This window comes from Uloborus diversus, chromosome 10, assembly GCF_026930045.1.
Source record: "Uloborus diversus isolate 005 chromosome 10, Udiv.v.3.1, whole genome shotgun sequence".
Taxonomy (NCBI): Eukaryota; Metazoa; Arthropoda; class Arachnida; order Araneae; family Uloboridae; genus Uloborus; species Uloborus diversus.
This window is the reverse complement of record NC_072740.1, coordinates 119,645,239-119,663,502: the sequence shown is the minus strand read 5'-3', so window position 1 is coordinate 119,663,502 and position 18,264 is coordinate 119,645,239. Positions and strand designations below refer to the sequence as shown.

The 18,264-nt window shown below is 32.9% G+C and overlaps 1 protein-coding gene and 1 long non-coding RNA gene across 2 annotated transcripts in view; both read right to left on the bottom strand.

Annotated features, from left to right (window-relative positions):
• The window catches only part of LOC129231146 (protein dopey-1-like), a 118,890-nt gene extending 115,626 nt beyond the window's left edge, over positions 1–3,264 (bottom strand). The window contains exons 1-2 of the mRNA XM_054865394.1: positions 3,102–3,264; positions 503–855 (exon numbers count right to left, since the gene is read on the bottom strand). Coding sequence (XP_054721369.1) covers positions 503–855; positions 3,102–3,248 — 500 coding nt within the window. The 5' untranslated portion in view covers positions 3,249–3,264. The remainder of the gene's footprint in view (positions 1–502; positions 856–3,101) is intronic.
• Positions 3,265–3,462: 198 nt separating this feature from the next.
• On the bottom strand, positions 3,463–17,734 carry LOC129231843 (uncharacterized). Its single transcript, XR_008581305.1, has 3 exons — positions 17,678–17,734; positions 13,678–13,763; positions 3,463–3,546 (listed from the first exon to the last, which is right to left on the bottom strand). It is a non-coding gene; the product is annotated as an uncharacterized LOC129231843 (long non-coding RNA).
• Positions 17,735–18,264: the final 530 nt, after the last annotated feature.

Here is an 18,264-nt window from a genome sequence, read left to right as displayed (position 1 = left end):
TAAAATAGAAGAAAATGTTAACACACATCCCAATACAAATTTTACATTAAACACATCAACGTATAAGACATAAATTAAAATGTTTAAATATAATTTTACGTTTATACTTCTTTAAGCTTAAGGAAGATAAAATTTCAACTCATAACCGAAGGAAGTAATACCAAAAATTGGTGATCTTTTGACAATAATTGAAGATTCAAGTTTAAAAGTTGATTAGTGATGTTTGGCAAGATTCCTATAGAAGCCCATGTTACATAACTGTCAAGATTTCTATCACTAATTTCTGTAAAACCCTTTGTTTCCCCTAATCACAAAAAACGAGCCCACTTTGATAAAAGTGCAGTAATCAAATATTTACTAAGAAATTCTTCCTCATAAGTTACCATTCACATAAAAAAAACCCATAAAATTACAATAAATTAAGAGCTAAAAATATATAGCTATCAGAAATTAAAAACTAAATTTATCAGAAACTAAGGATTAACCATCTTTATCTACTAACCTTTCATAGTACTCAGAACCTTCTTCCAAGCCGGGTAGTACACCTATTAAAAAGCCATTCAATCCAGGCCTGAGTTTCTCTCCTAGTGGTACAAAGTGATTTTCATAAATTGTTAACAAGCTTGGTTTTACACTCATAGCTGCATTTCCAAGTAAAGGAAAGAGTCCAGCACTATAAATAAAAAGTTCTTGACTCAATCTCACAGGGCCAATGGATTTAAATATAATATCATAGGTTTCCAATGCCTTTAAGTGGACACCACTCGGTAAAGCTGGATGCATACACTGTGCAAGACGCTTGCTAATAGTGATACGTCTTGGAATGACGGAATACTTGACATTACTCAATAGAACCTATTAAGAAAAATATAGGTGTGAAAGATTTGACACAAAAAACAAGATTTTAAACATAAAAGCAAGCAAGAACAGCAGGAAAAATGTCCAATCTTTTAATATTTACATAAACCTTTTACAAGGTCATTTTTGTCTATTAGTGCTAAATTAAATTATTTTTAATTCGATTTACGGAAAAATTACGTAAGTAAGGTTGAATAAGAAAAATGCATTTAGACTTTTATGCAATAAAAAATATTTTATTTAGCTGCTAGTCGAACGAAGTTTTTAGTCAAAAAGAAATCAATGTAACAATTAAATATATTCAAAATAGTTTTTTTAAAAAAAGAGATAGTCAACAAAAATTGTATTTAATATTACATTTGCTTGTTTTAAATATTAATCTGAGCTTTCAATTCCATAATTAATTGTGATTCTTTTAGAAATTACTTTTATTTATTTTTTTTTAATGAATAATTGTATATTTTTACATTTGTTTTGTTTCAATGTTATTTTCATAGCTCACTTGATTTTTGAGTTCCACAATTTATCGTGATTTATAAACAAATTTTACTTTTACTGAACAGTCATAAAAAATACCATAATTAATTACACTGCAAGGCAAAAAGAACCCTTCAAAATGCTTCTGACACAATTCTTGCTGATTCTTACGTAAAATAGCACCCTGAATCCAAATATAACCACTGTTTTTCCCCCATTACCCCCTTTTCTTAAAAAATGCCCCCCCTCACCCCCTCTATTTTTTCAGTTTTTGACAGTTTCACTGATATCATTTTTGTCTGAAGGGAAAGAGATCATCATATTAATCATGAACATTTTTTATAGGAGTTCAAGAGGTAAAACGTTCTAAAGCATGAACATTTGTAGCAAGTTGGGAGGGAACCTCGTGGGAGTATTTCCTAACAAAATATTCAAAAAATCATCAAAAACAATCTTTTTTCTGGCAGTTTGTTTTTTAAAAAATTCACTTACTTTTCGGTGAAAAGTCAAAGTATCGGACTAACTCCAGAAAAACCCATATTCCAAAACGTTTTCACTTTGAAAAAAAAATTATTTTATTCTTGGAAACACCGCATGTTACACCACAGATCTTTAGTAAAGATACTTACAGGATTATTTACATTTATTTACGTTACACTCATAAATATTATTAAGCTTAAAAATGACATTAAGTATGCTTCTAATACAGCATTAATGTACATGTATATGATGAATAATAATACAAAAGGTTTTTTTGCTGAAAATCTGCAGTGTGACTTGTATGTAAGATACAGTGTTTCCAATTTTTCTTTTCTTTTCTTTTAAAGCGTTTTTTACAACATGAAATTTTTTCCAAGATGGGGCTCATAGGATTGATTTCAATATTCTGTTTTACACCGAAAAATAAGTGAATAAATGATAAAACAATCCTCAAGAAAAAAAGTGTTTTGATAAGTTTTTAAATATTTTAGGGGGAATACCTCCATGAGTCTTGCTACAAATGTTCATGTTTTTTAATTTAGCATATCTCTAGTGCCTCAGAAGAATGTTAATGACTAATATAATGCTCCCTTCTCCTTCAAATAAAAATAATGACTATGAAACTCAAAAACTAAAAAAAATAGGAGGGCACCATTTCCAAAAGGGTGATGGTAGGAAACGATCTTATTTGGATTCAGGGGGTCACTTTACAGAAGAATCAAAAAGAATATTGTCAGAAGCATTTTGAAGGGCTTTTTTTCTGGGCAGTGTTATTCATTTTTCTGAAATTCAGAAAAGGCCCAAAATCTGGACAGTTTGAATTGCAGAGAAGTGCGGATTTCTCTGAGTTTGCGATATAGATTTACTTTTAATCACTGTTCAATTTATTCACAGGATTTAAATTGATTACAAGTCAGCACAGCTTCAAAATAATGCACCACATAAGCTAGCATGTTAAAATGAGACAGAATAAATGATAAAAGCAATAAAAAATGATTATAACAATACTTTCTCAACATATTTTTTTAAGCCGGCAAAAAAACTTAACAAATAAATTATATTCAAGTTTCTTTTACTCTAAAAGCATCATTAAGTTTTAATTTTTCATTCACTGGCAGAAAATAATATCTATTATATCAGTTGAAGATGAAACAGTTAATCACACTTTTTCAATTATAAATCATTACACTACACCTTTTAGTCCCTCTCTTAGATCATTTTTAGAAAATATAACTCATTCACTCAAGACAAAAAAAAAACATACTAAATTTTAAAAACACACTAACCTTGTTTAATTTCCCTAAAGCAGATATGAGGTCTGCCCATTCACTGGTGTATTCAAAATTTTTTAGGGCTTTATCAACCGCAGAAATATATGAGCGATACCGTGGATCGCCCAGCAATTCATATTCGTCCAAAGCAATTCCAGCCATATTCTATAATATCCTGAAGTAAATAAAATGTGTATTAGAAATTTCTTACACAAATACTTAGACAGAAAACTTTAATCTTTATACCTTGGTAAAAAATTTTATAATTTTTAGTTCTATTGATTCATTTTGGAAATTTATTTTTAATGTCATAATTAAAGAATTCTAGATGCAATATACCTAATAAGAACAAAATTGCAGTCTCTCGATGTGATAACCGAGCTGTCTGGTATATTGCATGTAGTTCTGCCTTAGCCCCGGCTTAGGGGCGGTAACTTACTGCTAAAGAATTCTTGCTTTACTAAAGGAAAAATCTAAAAAATTCTATAAGATTTTTTAAAAGAATAAATAAAATGCGAAATCAATAGCAAATACAGAAATAATCCTTTGCATATAAAATGCACAAAATTTTGCAGTGGTGGCCTGATCGGTAAGGCATTGGACTTGTGACCCTGAGGGTCCCTGATTCGATCCCAGCCGGTCGAAGATCCACCGTCTTCATTAAGGATGACTGGGAAACCAGGCCTGGATTTATGTACAAGCTAAGCAAGCTATAGCTTAGGTCCTCGCTTTGTTAAGGGCCCCCAACTGCTTGAAATTAGCATGATTTGTTCCAAAAAATAAAAGTACTTGAAAAAATAAATTTCATTTTCTAATGCTTGAAAATTTGGAAAAATGTGGCTACAAACCACAAATGGACAGGGGAAGAAATGCCAATATATATTAAATTCAGCTCCTTGCTGCATCCTGCACCAAAAATGTAAAAACCATAGTTCTCACATTTTTGAAATATATTACAAATTTTTGTGACTCACATGTTGAAAATCTTGTTATTTATATAATTTCAAATGCAGCATTTTGGAAATTCTTTTGTTATTGCTTGCTTTTATCTTACTTCTGCATATTATCAATCTGTTTAGTACAGGAAAAAAATTATTCCTTTTCTGCCCAACTTGCAACTGAAGTAAAGTTGCTGTCATGAGAAATCTATAGTTAATTTTTTCTTTCAAATTTAAAATAGATGTCTCTTACAAAGTTAGAACAAGAGCGTAAAAATTTACAATTAAGTACTAAAATATCAAAGACTGTAAAGTACAAATGAAGTTCATTAAATAATTTTATTTATTCTAGAGTCCTTGAAAATAATTAGATAAGTCTTTGAAAATCCTAAGCAAAGTAGGCTCCAATTTTATTTCTTATCAATTATATAAATTATGAATTGTTCAAATGGGCAGTATGTTCCTCTCTTGTTACTAATTTTCTAAATCTGTACACCATTTCTTTTGAAGCATTTTTTACTATTGATCTTTTTTTTTTTAACTCATTGTTGTATTTGTCGGTGAGTTGGAGGTGCGATTAAAAACTAATTTTATCGAAAGCCAATGTGAGCAAGTAACAATGCATTGTCTTTTCTCTTCCTGCACTTTTTCTCTCTGTCAACTGCTGCTCTGATTTGTCAAATCAAAAATAATTTTTACTGTGTATAACCTTAATTTGCATAAGAGTATATAACTTTTTAAAAAAATGTTTGCCTAATTCAGTCCTGATATTTTTGTAGCTCCAACTACATTTTATAAGGCTTCAAAGTGCAGAATTTATATCTATTTTTCAAAATTTCCTCCGGGGAAGGAACCTTCAAAATTGGGAATATTCTATACTCCACTTAAAGGGGAGTCCTTGGTCACTCTCTTGATACCATTCATACTCTTAAGGTCAGTCCAAAAAGGACATCATGGAGAAGACATTAAAACCCGATCAAAAAAGTAAAAATATTGCTGTATGTATCAGAGGAAAGAGGCAAACATAGTAAAGGAAAAAAAAAAACAAAAATTGCCCCTTACACCACTGAGAGAAACATTAATCAAACTAAAAAAGGGGCCCCCATACCTGAAATAGCTTAGGGCCCCGTAAAGTCTAAATCCGGCCCTGTGATGGACGTTAAATAAGCTCGTGGTCACAAATTCCTCCAAGTGAAACAATACCTCTGGGGATGCTAGGCCAGAAGTCATTCAGCTTCTGGTCTGGTTCTAAATAATAGAACTGTCCATAGATGGTGCCATTTGTCATGTTGTCTGAGCCACATCGGACTTCCACCTAGAAATAGGCTCTTGATTAAACGGAAGCTGTACCCCCCTGCGTGGAAATCGAGTAGCATTGCTACTCAGGCTCGGGTTCCCAAGTGGCATAAGTAACAACAACAAAAAAAAACTAAATAAATAAATTTAAATGCAAATTTTTAAAATGCAAACTGAAGAATGATTGCGAATTTTGCATCACTAATTTGCATCATATGCAAATTGGTGATTCAATCAACTGGTGAAACATTGAACAAATCACACACATCATGCTTAAAAACAAAAGTTGGACAACTTTCTTTACTAAATATCTGAAAAATCCATAAATTTCTTTAAAAATTTAATTTTAAAAAAGTGTATAGTAATTAGGGTTTCATAAGCAATTGGTAAACAGTCAGCTTTAGCAATTCAGAAAACCTGAAAACACAAATATCCAGGACAGCGATAATCCCGAGCATTCTGGATAATTGGTTCTCTACTGTATCAGTATTTGTCCCGGCCACCTGCTCCCTCCCAATAACGCGTTAACTAATTGGGCCGCTGAGAGCTCAACCTGGGCCCCGGGGCAAAATAGTGACATGCGGGCCCCCCTCCAACCAAAAAAAAAAAATCCTGTTGACTGCCCTCACCTCTTATTTACATTTCAGTAATCTCAAGTGCGCCTTCAATACTGTGACATCTGCTTCATAGTAATCTTAGGCGTCATACCATGAGTCAGTGTGCAGTGGAGAAACGGAATCGTATTGGGTAGTTTTTTTCGTAAAAAATATTTAAAAAGCCTGGTTAAATAAAAAAAAAGCGAACCACTCTAACATCTCGACCTAAACACTTTCAAAATTCTTGAAGTCATTCATTTTTTTCCAAACGTATATATAACAAGAGAGAGATGGTCCACAAATTTGTTTTTTTTTTGGGGGGGGGGGGGCTGTCATTACTAGTATCGCATAATCAAATTTAGAGAATTGCATTGAGTGGGGAAAGAGAAATAACCATATAAACCTACAGTCATAAGTGTAAACATTCGCGAAGGTCCGCCTCCCCCGTAAAATGTTCGAAACCATAGTTCTAAAATCGCAGTTTACACGAACACTGGTAATGTTAGGAGGAGGAGTTCAGGGACATTTATGAAGGGTTAAAGCTCGTAGGCTTTTGAAATTTGTTGATATTAAAAGTCACAAAAATTAAGTTCTTGACAATTTTTAACAAAAGGGAAGGAAGTGGGAGGGGGGAGGATCAGGGATGCTCTCTAATTTTTCAAAAACGGAAATGAAATATCCAAAAATGAAAAAGTTGCAAACCATCTTTGCTAAAGTTTTGGAAACAGAAGAGGTGCGAGCAATCTTTCCCCAGAAAATTTTTGAATTATAGGTCCTAAAAATACAATTATAAGCCTTATTTGTAAACATTAGGGAAAAGGTTTGGGTTCGAAACCTCTCCGCCGGAAGTTTTTCGGAACTGAAAATATGAAACCGAAATCTTAGACGAGTTTTTATGATGTTGAGAGAAAGAGGATAGGGGGCATTTATTTTCAATCAATTTTTTGGAAATGAAAGTCTCAAAAACAGAATAGTAAATTATCTTTGATGACAAGGAGAAATGTAGGAGAACCTGCACTTGGAATTTCTTTTGAAATTTAAGTCCTAAAAACTAAGTTTTATATGATCTTTAATTATGTAAAGAGGACAGTAGGCACTCCTCTGAAATTGTTTTTTGATTTTTAAGTCTGAAAAACCGATTTCTTGGCTATTTTGATGAATTTAAGAGATGGGATGGGGTTCAGGATTTTTTACGGAGTAGTCCCAAAATTAAGTCCTAAAAATGCAGTTGCAAGACATTTTCCAGGATAAGGGCTGGGGTTTAGAGAATCTCTCACAGAAATTATTCGAAAATTGAATTTCAAAAAACGGAATTTTACACTACTTCAGATGATAATAGAGGCAGGTGAATTCGGGACTATTTTGTGGAAATTTGTAGGTATGGAAGTCCCTAAACCACAATGAAAGATTTTCTTAGAAGATGTTGTGGGATCAGGTACTCTGGTATAAGGAGGGGGGCGGGGTTCTGCAATCCTATAGCTTTTCTCTTGGATTTGCCACTGCATTCAAGTATTGATACTATTCTAAAATGGTATTTTCCCCTATGTATTTTCATTTTTAAACTATGCAGGGATATATTTTTAAATGTAGGGATAACGTCACGACCCCATAAGAAATGCTTGAGGGTCGCAACCCAAAGTTTGGGAACCCCTACCTTGATATCACCCAACTGGTGTTCTGGGCCCGGGTAAACACAGGAAAGGAGTGCGCGCTGTTTGTCATGGTGGACTCGCTACTGTTCGTTTTAATTCCCAAGAGAAACATCTCTGCAAGGTAGCCCCTTAAGGAACTGGTCCACAAGCACTTGATGCTGTGAACATGCAGATGTTGAATAATGGGCTAACATGTTGAATGAGAGATGTTTTTGCTTTTCCAACACTAAAAAGAAGTTCAGTTAGCAGCATATGGGTCATTCTTCAAAAAGTGTAACTTTTCTGTCACACGCCTTTTACAGAAAAAACTTCAAGGAACAATTCATTTAACAATGCTTTTTAATTTCATCAAAAATATATCTATTTAAACCTGCCAACAATTTTTTAATAATCACTTTTATTTTAGTACAGTAAAACCTGTAAAGTTGACCACCTTTGTAAGTTGACCACTTGTCTAAGTTGATCGCTCATGTCAGGAACGGAATTAGTCCTATCTTATACAATGAAGGAAAACCTCTGTAACTTGACCACCTCTCTATCTTGACCACCTGTCTATCTTGACCACTAATATACAGCAGCTTTGGTTTGGAGTATTGTAAAAAACCCTTTGTAAGTTGACCACTATGCAAAAGCATTAGATTGTACTACAGGTTTCATCAGTTATGCCTCAAATAAATAACCAGACATTTTAGAAAATCCTATGAATATTTATGTTTCCATCGAAAAACATTGGGCTAATGTTATGTCCCAGAAAATGTGCCAAACTTCAATAAGGAATTATTTTGTTGAAAAGTAGATTACCATGGTTACAAATGTTCAAGAAAAAATCAAATGAAGAATTTGAGTAACTTTTGACTTATGAATTTTTAGGAATTGTTAATATCAAGTAAGTTGTTTTCCATTAGTAATGAGGCTTTTTTTTTTTTTTTTGATCGATTCACAGAAATTTTAAATTTGTATGATACTTTACACGTCATTCTGGTAAATAATCTCTAAAAATATTTAAACAACATTTTTTCTTACTGTTTTAAAGCAATGTTAAACAATGAAAGTGAGTTTAAAGTATTCCAATTAGTTAAAAATGAATGCATGGGACAAGAAATGACAAAAAAAAAGTTTTCATTACTACTCTCTATAAGTTGACCACCAAAGTGCTGCACCGCAAGTGGTCAACTTACACAGGTTTTACTGTATATTTTTGGTACACAACATGTGAATTTTTACCTCCGTGGCATGTCACACACCTGTTGTAACTGTTTATGTTGCTTAACCTCCTCGGTCCCCTTGTATCACATGTGATACATAAGTTTCATAATTTTTTGTGAAGCCTGAAACGCAAAAACAAATTTGGGACCGGTTGTATCACATGTGATAAATTGAAATACCGCATATAATTTTCTCGTTTAGTCAGCAGATGGTAGTACCTTTCCATGATAGGGATTTCAAGTAGAGTCTCAGAATCAAAACAAGGTGGCTGCGCGTCCTCGAAGTAAGTATTTTTTTCTTATTTATATACAAATATTAAACTCTTTTTAAGCTATGTATTTTCTTTGCATGTGTACTTTTTACTAGTTAACACCAAAAAAATAAAATTTTATTGAAATATTTAAGCATAATGACTTGTTAAATTTGTTTGTATCACATGTGATACAAAGGGTCCTAATCACTTTATGAACACACTTTTTTAATCTATTTTGTTTTAATTTTTTGAAATATTTTGGAAGAATTTGCAGAGTGATAATTATTTCTCAAGGTAAAATCTTTAGTTAAGGTGTTTGCTTTTTATTTTCATCTATTTTTCATGATATTTTTTTTAATAAGTTTTTTTTTTCAGTGAAATATTTGACACCAGATGCAGTTTTGGAGCTGATGAATCGTGATGATTCTGATGTAAGTTCACTGTCAGACGAAGATGATTATCAAAGTGATCATAGAAGTGAGATGGAAGAAGAAGATGATCCGGATGTATCATCTGACTTTTTTTGCTCAACGCTTTTCACGAAAATACAAAATAATGTTACTGTACCACTATGATACTACTAATATGTACCTAAAACGTCAATAAAGCTTGATTTTCATGTTGGATTTATTAAATGTATGTATTGTGTGGTTAAAGACTAAGATTTAATGAATTATTTTAATCTTGCTTGATACTTAAAAAAATTCTGATTGTAGTGTCTTGGTCCTGATGTATCACATGTGATACATCCCCCCTAGCTGCTATAAATTAAAAATAATTTTTTTTATTGCACTTTTCTACATCATAGTGACCATAACAACTATTTAAGTACCTCTTACCAAATATCAAGCTTTTATTTTTCTCTCGGGTCTGAGGAGGTTAATAAATTGTTAAGTTAAAAGTATATATTTATTTATTATTCCTTTCACAAGTGTCTCAAATACTAATTGTTTAAGTATATTTAATTTTTTAATATTGTATTTTAGTTCATTTTTTTAGGGTAAATAGTCATGTCACACAAAAAATACTCACCTCCGTTACCCAAACTTAAAATGCCATTCCTCATTAACACGTGGCAGTAATGACCAGTGCTCGAAATTAGCGGTCGTTAGTCGTATTTTGCAACTGTAAATTTCATTTTGACGACTGCGATTTGAAACGTAGTCGTCACTGTGACGCCTAGCTCCCCCCCCCCCCCCCTACTAAGCTTTCACTTTCGGAAGATTTGTCTCCAAAAACATCTGCGTGCGTTGCGATCTTGCGATCGCGGAAAATTTCCTGGGAGTATCGCTTTCAGTCGGAAAAGCTTGAACAATTCCCCCCCCCCCCCCACCTTCGCCCGCGAACTGTAGCAGCCAGTGTCATTGCAAGCACACCCCTCCATTCCTCCTCTTTCTGGAGTAATCTTTTCTCCCCTTTGTTCCCTTAGTGTTGTTTACCCCCCGATCGCCCCACCCCTCCAAAACCGGACTCATCTCAGGGTTGTTTGAGCAGATAGTCTGATCTTTTTCATGTTTCAAGTTCGACCCCCCGTCGTAACACGAACGCACGGCGAGCACGAGGATTCCTTTTTTTCGCACAGGATTTCGCTCATCTTTCTTTCTTTTTTTAATCATCGCTACCATCATTTTTTATTTGTTGAAAATATGAGTAAACGTAACTTAAAGTCATATTTTACGCCACTAAATACTAGCGGAAATAAACGGCCAAGGATTGCCGATGAAGTCGAAATAAAAAAAAATAATGACGAAGTAGATGCAACTTCTAAATGTACACGGAAAAGTGTCAACGCTGCAACTTTCATCAAGTGGCAAAAGCAGTTTCCGTGGTTGGAAAGAAAGGGTGAAGACCTGATGGTATGTAAAGTCTGTAAAGATTTTGGAAAAAAAGAAGATACTGGGTTCATCGATGGTTGTCCTACTGCAAGATTCGAAACAATAAGTAGTTTTCTTGTTGATTAGTGCAGGCGGTTCATTCGCTTTTTTTATTTTTATTATTATTTTTAAAGATATTTATTAAATTGCGCTCAATTGTTTTTCAAAACACATCATAAATGCAATTTTCAATACTGAACACGTTCTTCTCGGAATAATAGTTCCGGTGTTTGATATTGCAATCCTTTTGCATCTTGCCGATATTATAATTAATACTTTTAAAATATAGAAGTTATTTTTACATGTGCTACGATTAGGTTACCTTTTTTTCTTTTTTATTTTAATTTATAAGATATTATTTTTTCAATACATGCGGACAATTAACACGTGCTTTGCCGGAAGTTTATTTTCGCTTTTGACCTTTCAATCCTTTTGAATCTTGTAAATATATTAATATTATTTGGCAATTGGACACATGCCACTTCAGATTAACTTGTTTTCTGCGTTTGTTTTTCTTTTTGATGAATAAATTTATTTTCGCAATCATTCCAACACTAAACTTTTACTTTGTGGAAAATTGCGTATCGTGTTCGAGATTGCAATCCTTTTGCATCTTGTCAATGTTTTAATACTTTTAAAATCTAGAATTTGTTTTTACATATTCTACCTTTAGGTTAGCTTATTTTCTTTTTTATTTTAATTTATAATATATTTTTTTTTCAAAACATGCGGACAATGAGCACGTGCTTTGTGAGAAATTTATTCTCGTTTTGGACCTTTCAATCCTTTTGCATCTTGTAAGTAAATATATTAATATTTTGACAATTAGTCACATGACACTCAGGTTAACTTATTTTCTGCGTTTGTTTTTCTTTTAAATGAATAAAAAATTTTCAAAATCATTCCAACACTAAACTTGTTTTTACTTAGTGGAAAATTGCGTATCGTGTTCGAGATTGCAATCCTTTTGCATCTTGTCAATGTTTTAATACTTTTAAAATCTAGAATTTGTTTTTACATATTCTACCTTTAGGTTAGCTTATTTTCTTTTTTATTTTAATTTATAGTATATTATTTTTTTCAAAACATGTGGACAATGAGCACGTGCTTTGCGGGAAGTGTATTCTCGCTTTTGACCTTTCAATCCTTTTGCATCTTGTAAATATATTAATATTTTTTGACAATTAGTCGCATGGCACTTCAGATTAACTTATTTTCTGCGTTTGTTTTTCTTTTTAATGAATAAATTTATTTTCGAAATCATTCCAACACTAAACTTGTACTTTGCGGAAAATTGCGTATCGTGTTGGAGATTGCAATCCTTTTGCATCTTGTCAATATTTTTTTTTTTTGGTTTTATGTCACTAAATTAAGTTAATAGTAATTATGGTACTTGTATAAACTTAGCAGGTGATTCCAAAATGCATTATTTTAATGCATTGTACATATATATCAGCTTGTTTTCATGCATATTATAGTTTAGTATAAATTTCAGCATGTTATTGCACGCATTTGCAAATTGCAACCAAGTAAAGCATAACGGCACCTAAGAAAAAAATATTGGTTGCCAATGGCACCTAAGTAGCTGATGCTAATTTCGACCTCTGGTAATGACATCAAATTTTATTTTCCGTGATAAAAGGGAACACCCATATATACTCTGAAGAAAAAAAAAATTTCTATTCAAAGAGGCACCCGGGCCCCCTCTCGGTGGCCCTGGCCATTCCACCCTCACGTGTGAGATAAAAGGATGCTTAAATTTCATTAACATTTTGTCATCTCTTAATATTTTAATTAAACAGGGGTAAGCCATTTTTTTAATCTTTACTTTTGATACAAAGGTACTCCTGACACAGTTATATTTTTATTAAACAATTTTGACATTTAAAATTTAATTTAGTTACATACGTTCAGTGCGGGACATCCATAGTCCCTTAATTGGTTAATATTTTTGCTCTATTAATATATTAATGTTAAAATAAATTTTAGATTGAGAGCAAAGTTTCTAATGTAAAGGAATTATATCTCATTTGTTGAGAAACAATAGTTTAAACCTTTGAAAAGAAATTATGTATTGGGCCAGTCCACGAAAAAGTTGTCACTTTGTTGCGCACATAACGGTTCATACATTTCATTAAAAAGCAATTATTTAAAAAAGTAATGATGAAATCTTTTGCTCAAGGAATCACACATTCGTTAGTAATCTGTTAAGCAATAAAATTCTTATCATTACCCTTTCAAATTATTTTCACTGAAATATATAAGGCGTCACGTGTGAGACAAAATTACCATTTTCCTTGGAATGGCCCAATCATTAACATTAAGTATGTAATTTTTAAAAACAATAGAAACATAGGTGTGTGCACAGCTTTAGAAATGCGGGTACCACTGTACCAGGAGGTTCAAATTGTGCTTGGAAAGGCTTCCAAACTTGCTTGCTTAAGAAAAATTCTCAAATATTGTGAGTAGAAAAGCATTTTTAAAGCGTATGAGCTAAAAAATTAATGAACCTAAAAATGTAAAATTTCAGCCACTTCCTATTACCTTTCATTTCTATATACTAATGTGGGTACCACGGTACCCCTGGTGACCCCCCTGCGCACGCCTATGAATAGAAATGCTTTAAAATAAGACATTTCAGATATTTTTTTTTGGAGCAGCAAGGACAATTAGGTAAATTATTCCACGAAATTAAAACACTACATAAGAAACTTAAATGATATGCTAATTTGCTTTATATTTGTTATAAATTGAGAAGAAGAAGTAGAGTACTCACTAGTACCAGCGTAGTAAATTACATTCTTGGTTATTCATGATTTCTAGCATACTATGGAAGGAAAATCAGTAAACAGGAATAAATATCTGAAAAGAAAAACTGTTTAAGAATTTTTATACTTATAGTTGAACATTTAAAGCATATACAGTGGATGCTGCTTTATGTGATCATATTCAAACAAAAAGGATTTGATAACTATATGCAGCTGAATCTAAAAAAAAATATTAAAAAATGCATACCATATGTGCTTGCGTAAGTCAAGAAATTTGGTACTAAAACTGAGGTTTAAAGTTGGGGGTTCAACTTATATGCAAGGCCAAACAGGGACCGACTGGGTCCCTCGAGAGAGTGTCAACCTTAAAAAAAAAGGTACAAAAAAAAAAAAAAAGAGTGCAAAAAGAGAGGAAAAAAGGTGTCAGGCTTGAGGACGCAATGATAGGCCGGCGGGCCTGTTCGCCCAATTTTCCCTGGGCCAAAATTTTCTCTGAACAATTCATGGAAAATCAAGGCTCAAAAAAGTGAACATCTTACTGATTTTGGAACACCCCATTTAAACAAACAGTGAAGAAGTACATAGACTAAACATCCTGATATAATTTTACATGGTCCAACTAAAATTAAGACTAAATAACTATAACAGTAAAAAACGAACCAATCGAAAACTTCGGGAAATGCCGGATTTGCAACTTTTTCTGATAGATGGTCATGTGGAAATTAATGCTTATATTCAAAAAAAATAATAATAATAATAATAATAATAATAATAATAAGGCTACAACACAAAATTATATTGATATTTACTAAAAATAAAAGTAACGATTAAAAAAATTCTAATGGCAAAAACGAACCCTTTACAAAGAATCTTGATCGTAGAAATGAAACATTTTTGTACAAAAGTATAAAATTGTGAACTTTTTTTGGTCACAAGCATATTCATTACCTTTCCTTCTTTTTAAAATGTTACTCTTGCAAAATTAAGGTAAAACCTTCCCAATTTTTTTTGGAAAGTAGGGGCTCGATTTATACGGAGGTTTTTGATTTTTCCACTCTCTAAAAGTAGGGGGTTCACTTGATGGCACTTCTGCTCATTAACAAGATAATTGTTGATTTCCATATGACATTAATTTATTTGCTGTTGAAGTGAAAGGAACGCACTTACCAAGGAAAACCAGTGGTTACAAAAATAAAATAGAAAAAAGTAGCTACAACAAAGTTAATAATAGTTAAGACAAACTCCTGATTATTCACTGAGTTGAGTAGCACAGCTACCACTTAAAGTGGAAAAAATGTATAACCCCACAAAACCCTGAGAAAAATTTGGAAAGCAAAGGAAAAATTGTCCTTGCTCAAAAACTTGTGGGTACTGGTACATGAAACATGACACAAACAGAGAAAATATGTACAGTTGAGTAAAAACTATTTCTATTTCATGAACTAAGGAGCATAAAAGCAATGAAACTAAAGTGTACTTACGAAGAAGAAAGTATAAAAAAATAAAACAAAAACAATTTCTAAATTTAAATTTTTGTTTTTTAAGTAAGTTGTTTTAGATTGATTTTTGCTGTGGAAAAACCTTTTCTTGATTCTGAACAGAACTTTTTTTAGCATCAGTTTTTCAGTCAGCTTTGTTCCCAAAAATACCCTAGCAGAGTTCATATATAGCAATATAGAACTCAATACATATCATCAATATATATAATTCAATGCACAGGTGCGGATCCAGAAATTTTGTGAGGAGGTTCGAGTTTCAATATCCAGTGCACCTCCTATATGAAAAAGTCAGTTAAGCAGCCCATCCCCCAAGGGGTGATGATGTGCGCCCTCATTTGCTATGAAGTGCCCCCCTCCCCCCATGAGATCAAAACCCTTTCAAAGTCTACCCTCACCCCTCATTTTTCAATGCTGCAGCCTGCACAATGAATCATACTCCCTTAAATTTTCATCAAAATTCATATTTCATCAGGCTGACCACATTACTGTAAGCTTTGAATACATCAGATTACAGCTATAAAAAAGAACACACACAGGTAGCACACGTAGAGCACACGCTCTAGTAGTTCTGCAACCCTAAGCAATATGGACAAGTGCCACCCCCTCCTTATTGAATAATAATAATAATATAAAATAATAATATATTAATAAAATAAAAATAATTGAAAAGTGCTTAAAATTAAAGTGAGTTTCTAGTTAAATTCCAAACTAGGTTTTGCATATCCAAGCACTGGTACACACTTTAAATGATCTTCTTTAACATTAAAGTAGTACAACTTATGGCACTGAAACAGACATTAATATTTTTAAAAGACTTTTAAGTCATGCAATTTGCCGTCTCTAAAATTAAATTGAATTTCATGTTAAATTCCAAATTATGTTTTGCGTATCCAAGTACTGGTAAACACTCTAAATTATTATTATTATTTTTAGCATTGAAACAGTGAATTTTATGACACTGAAACAGATATTCATACTTTTTAAAAATATGTTTCAATTTCGAAATTTGTCGCCCTAAGTCGCCTACTCCAAGAGCCGGGCCTGAACACACAACACATACACACGACATGTGGTTTGAGGTGGAAATGTGCCGTGAAAAAACGTTAAGGTCATTAGGATGATTGTTCCTTTTAAAAATAAACAAAAAACTCAAAACAGCAATTGCCCAATAAACAAACCTAGACAATCCTTTGTATTTTAAGCACTGAGATAAAATATCTAATACCTTAAAAACCAAGCAAAAAAAAGAGGTTAACATTGATTCCATTAATAAGAATCATTATAAAATTCTTGTCACAGGAGAGTCAGCTGACCCTTTGACCCTCCCCTGAATATGCTCTTGGTAATACATCAGTCTGTACACAGAATGGTGTAACAGTATATAGCAGACTTCTAAATTCTCTACAGCAGTCCGTATAACTAAATACTATATAGCAATTGAGGCATTGCAAAGCTCTTTGCAACATGCAAAGTGCTTTATAGCCTTTTCCTAATAAGGAAGAAATCTTTTTTTCGCTCAGTGAGTCACTTGTCGCTAACCCGTAACCCAGCTAAACGGCTCACAGATAATAAGGAGTTCATGGTATTCTTATTATTGAGAAAACTACGGACTTTACAAAAATAAATCCATTTATCATCGTCATCAATTATTTATTGTTGATTGTCTGCAATTTTTAGGAAGCATGACATTGTTGATAATGCTCGAACCATGTTTGAAACTTCAGCATCAGCTTTTTCTGCATACCTTGACAAAGGATTTAAAGCAAAAGATACATCCATGCCTCGTCAAATTTGAACCAAACCCTCTGCTTGAAGTTAAGCAGTTAGATAGTCTTTACTGCTAAAGACTAAAAAGGACTGGAAGTGAATTAATATCAGTTTATGCATTCCATTAACTATTTGTTGAAAACCAAAGATTGTTATTTTTCAACAATAGGATTATAGTCTATAGAAAAATTCTTGTTCATTACATTTTCATAAACCCTATTTGTGGCACTTCAGTTTTTATGAACAGGTTTTTCAGCTTGAAATGTGTCTAATTCTTAACATGTTAATTTCAACTTATCTTTGCCTGTCGGACAACTGATCATCATGAAAGAGTTTTTTCGAAGAAAATCTTGAGTTGTAAAATTGCTTTATAAGCTAAGTTTAAATAATGAAAATAAAATTTAAGCCAAAACATTGTCTCAAGTGTTGTGAGAAGAAGGAAAATTCAATTGCATGTTTGGAAATTTCTAAATTATTGATCCTTTACAATAAACCAAATATTTTTTCCGCATAAAAATAGCAACAATGTAGTGAAAAATGAAAACTGTTCCATATGTGAGAAGCAATGACCCGATGATTATCATTTTAATTGTTTTTGGGTAGCTGTGCTTAAATCTCATTCATATTTTTAAATTTAAAAAAAAGTGCTCTTCAAATTGATAGAATTTTTCAGAAAGTTTTAAATTTAAATTTCAAAAAATATTATAACGTCCGACTAGAAAATTTATTGTCACCAACTCACTTGATCGAACGGACGGTGTTAAATCATAGAACTGCGTTTACATCATATGACAGCAAATCTTCCAAATCTTGGAGAGTGAAAGTGGAAGTTATTTTTCACATAGATTCATTTCATTAAGTTCAAAGGCGCAGTACTCAGATGAGAGAAATGGAAACAGAGTTCCTACTTTTCTTACTTCTTTCTTTCTTTTGGTGTTTTTGCTCAGGACTATTTTGATGAGGACTACAATCTGAAGCGTAATTCAAACAGCGTCCGCACATCACATTCGCCACGTAAAGCGGACAGAGTAACGTTTTCCGAAAAGGGAGAAGCATTCATACTTTGCGAACTCGAAAAAGGAACATGTCAGTCTCTCACACAATAGAGAGAGCGCGCTCATCTCGTGAAGACCAATGAAATGCGACGCCCAACTCTACGGACTCTTCTCGGTGACGGATGTACGGACGCAGTGTGATGCAACATTCACAAATGCGACTCCGCCACATCCTAGGTACGCCACTGACTGTCCCCCGGAATCCGCTTCTCCAAGGCGGCGACGGTGTCCATGTCCTACACACATGCACGCGCCTTTACACACATACACACAG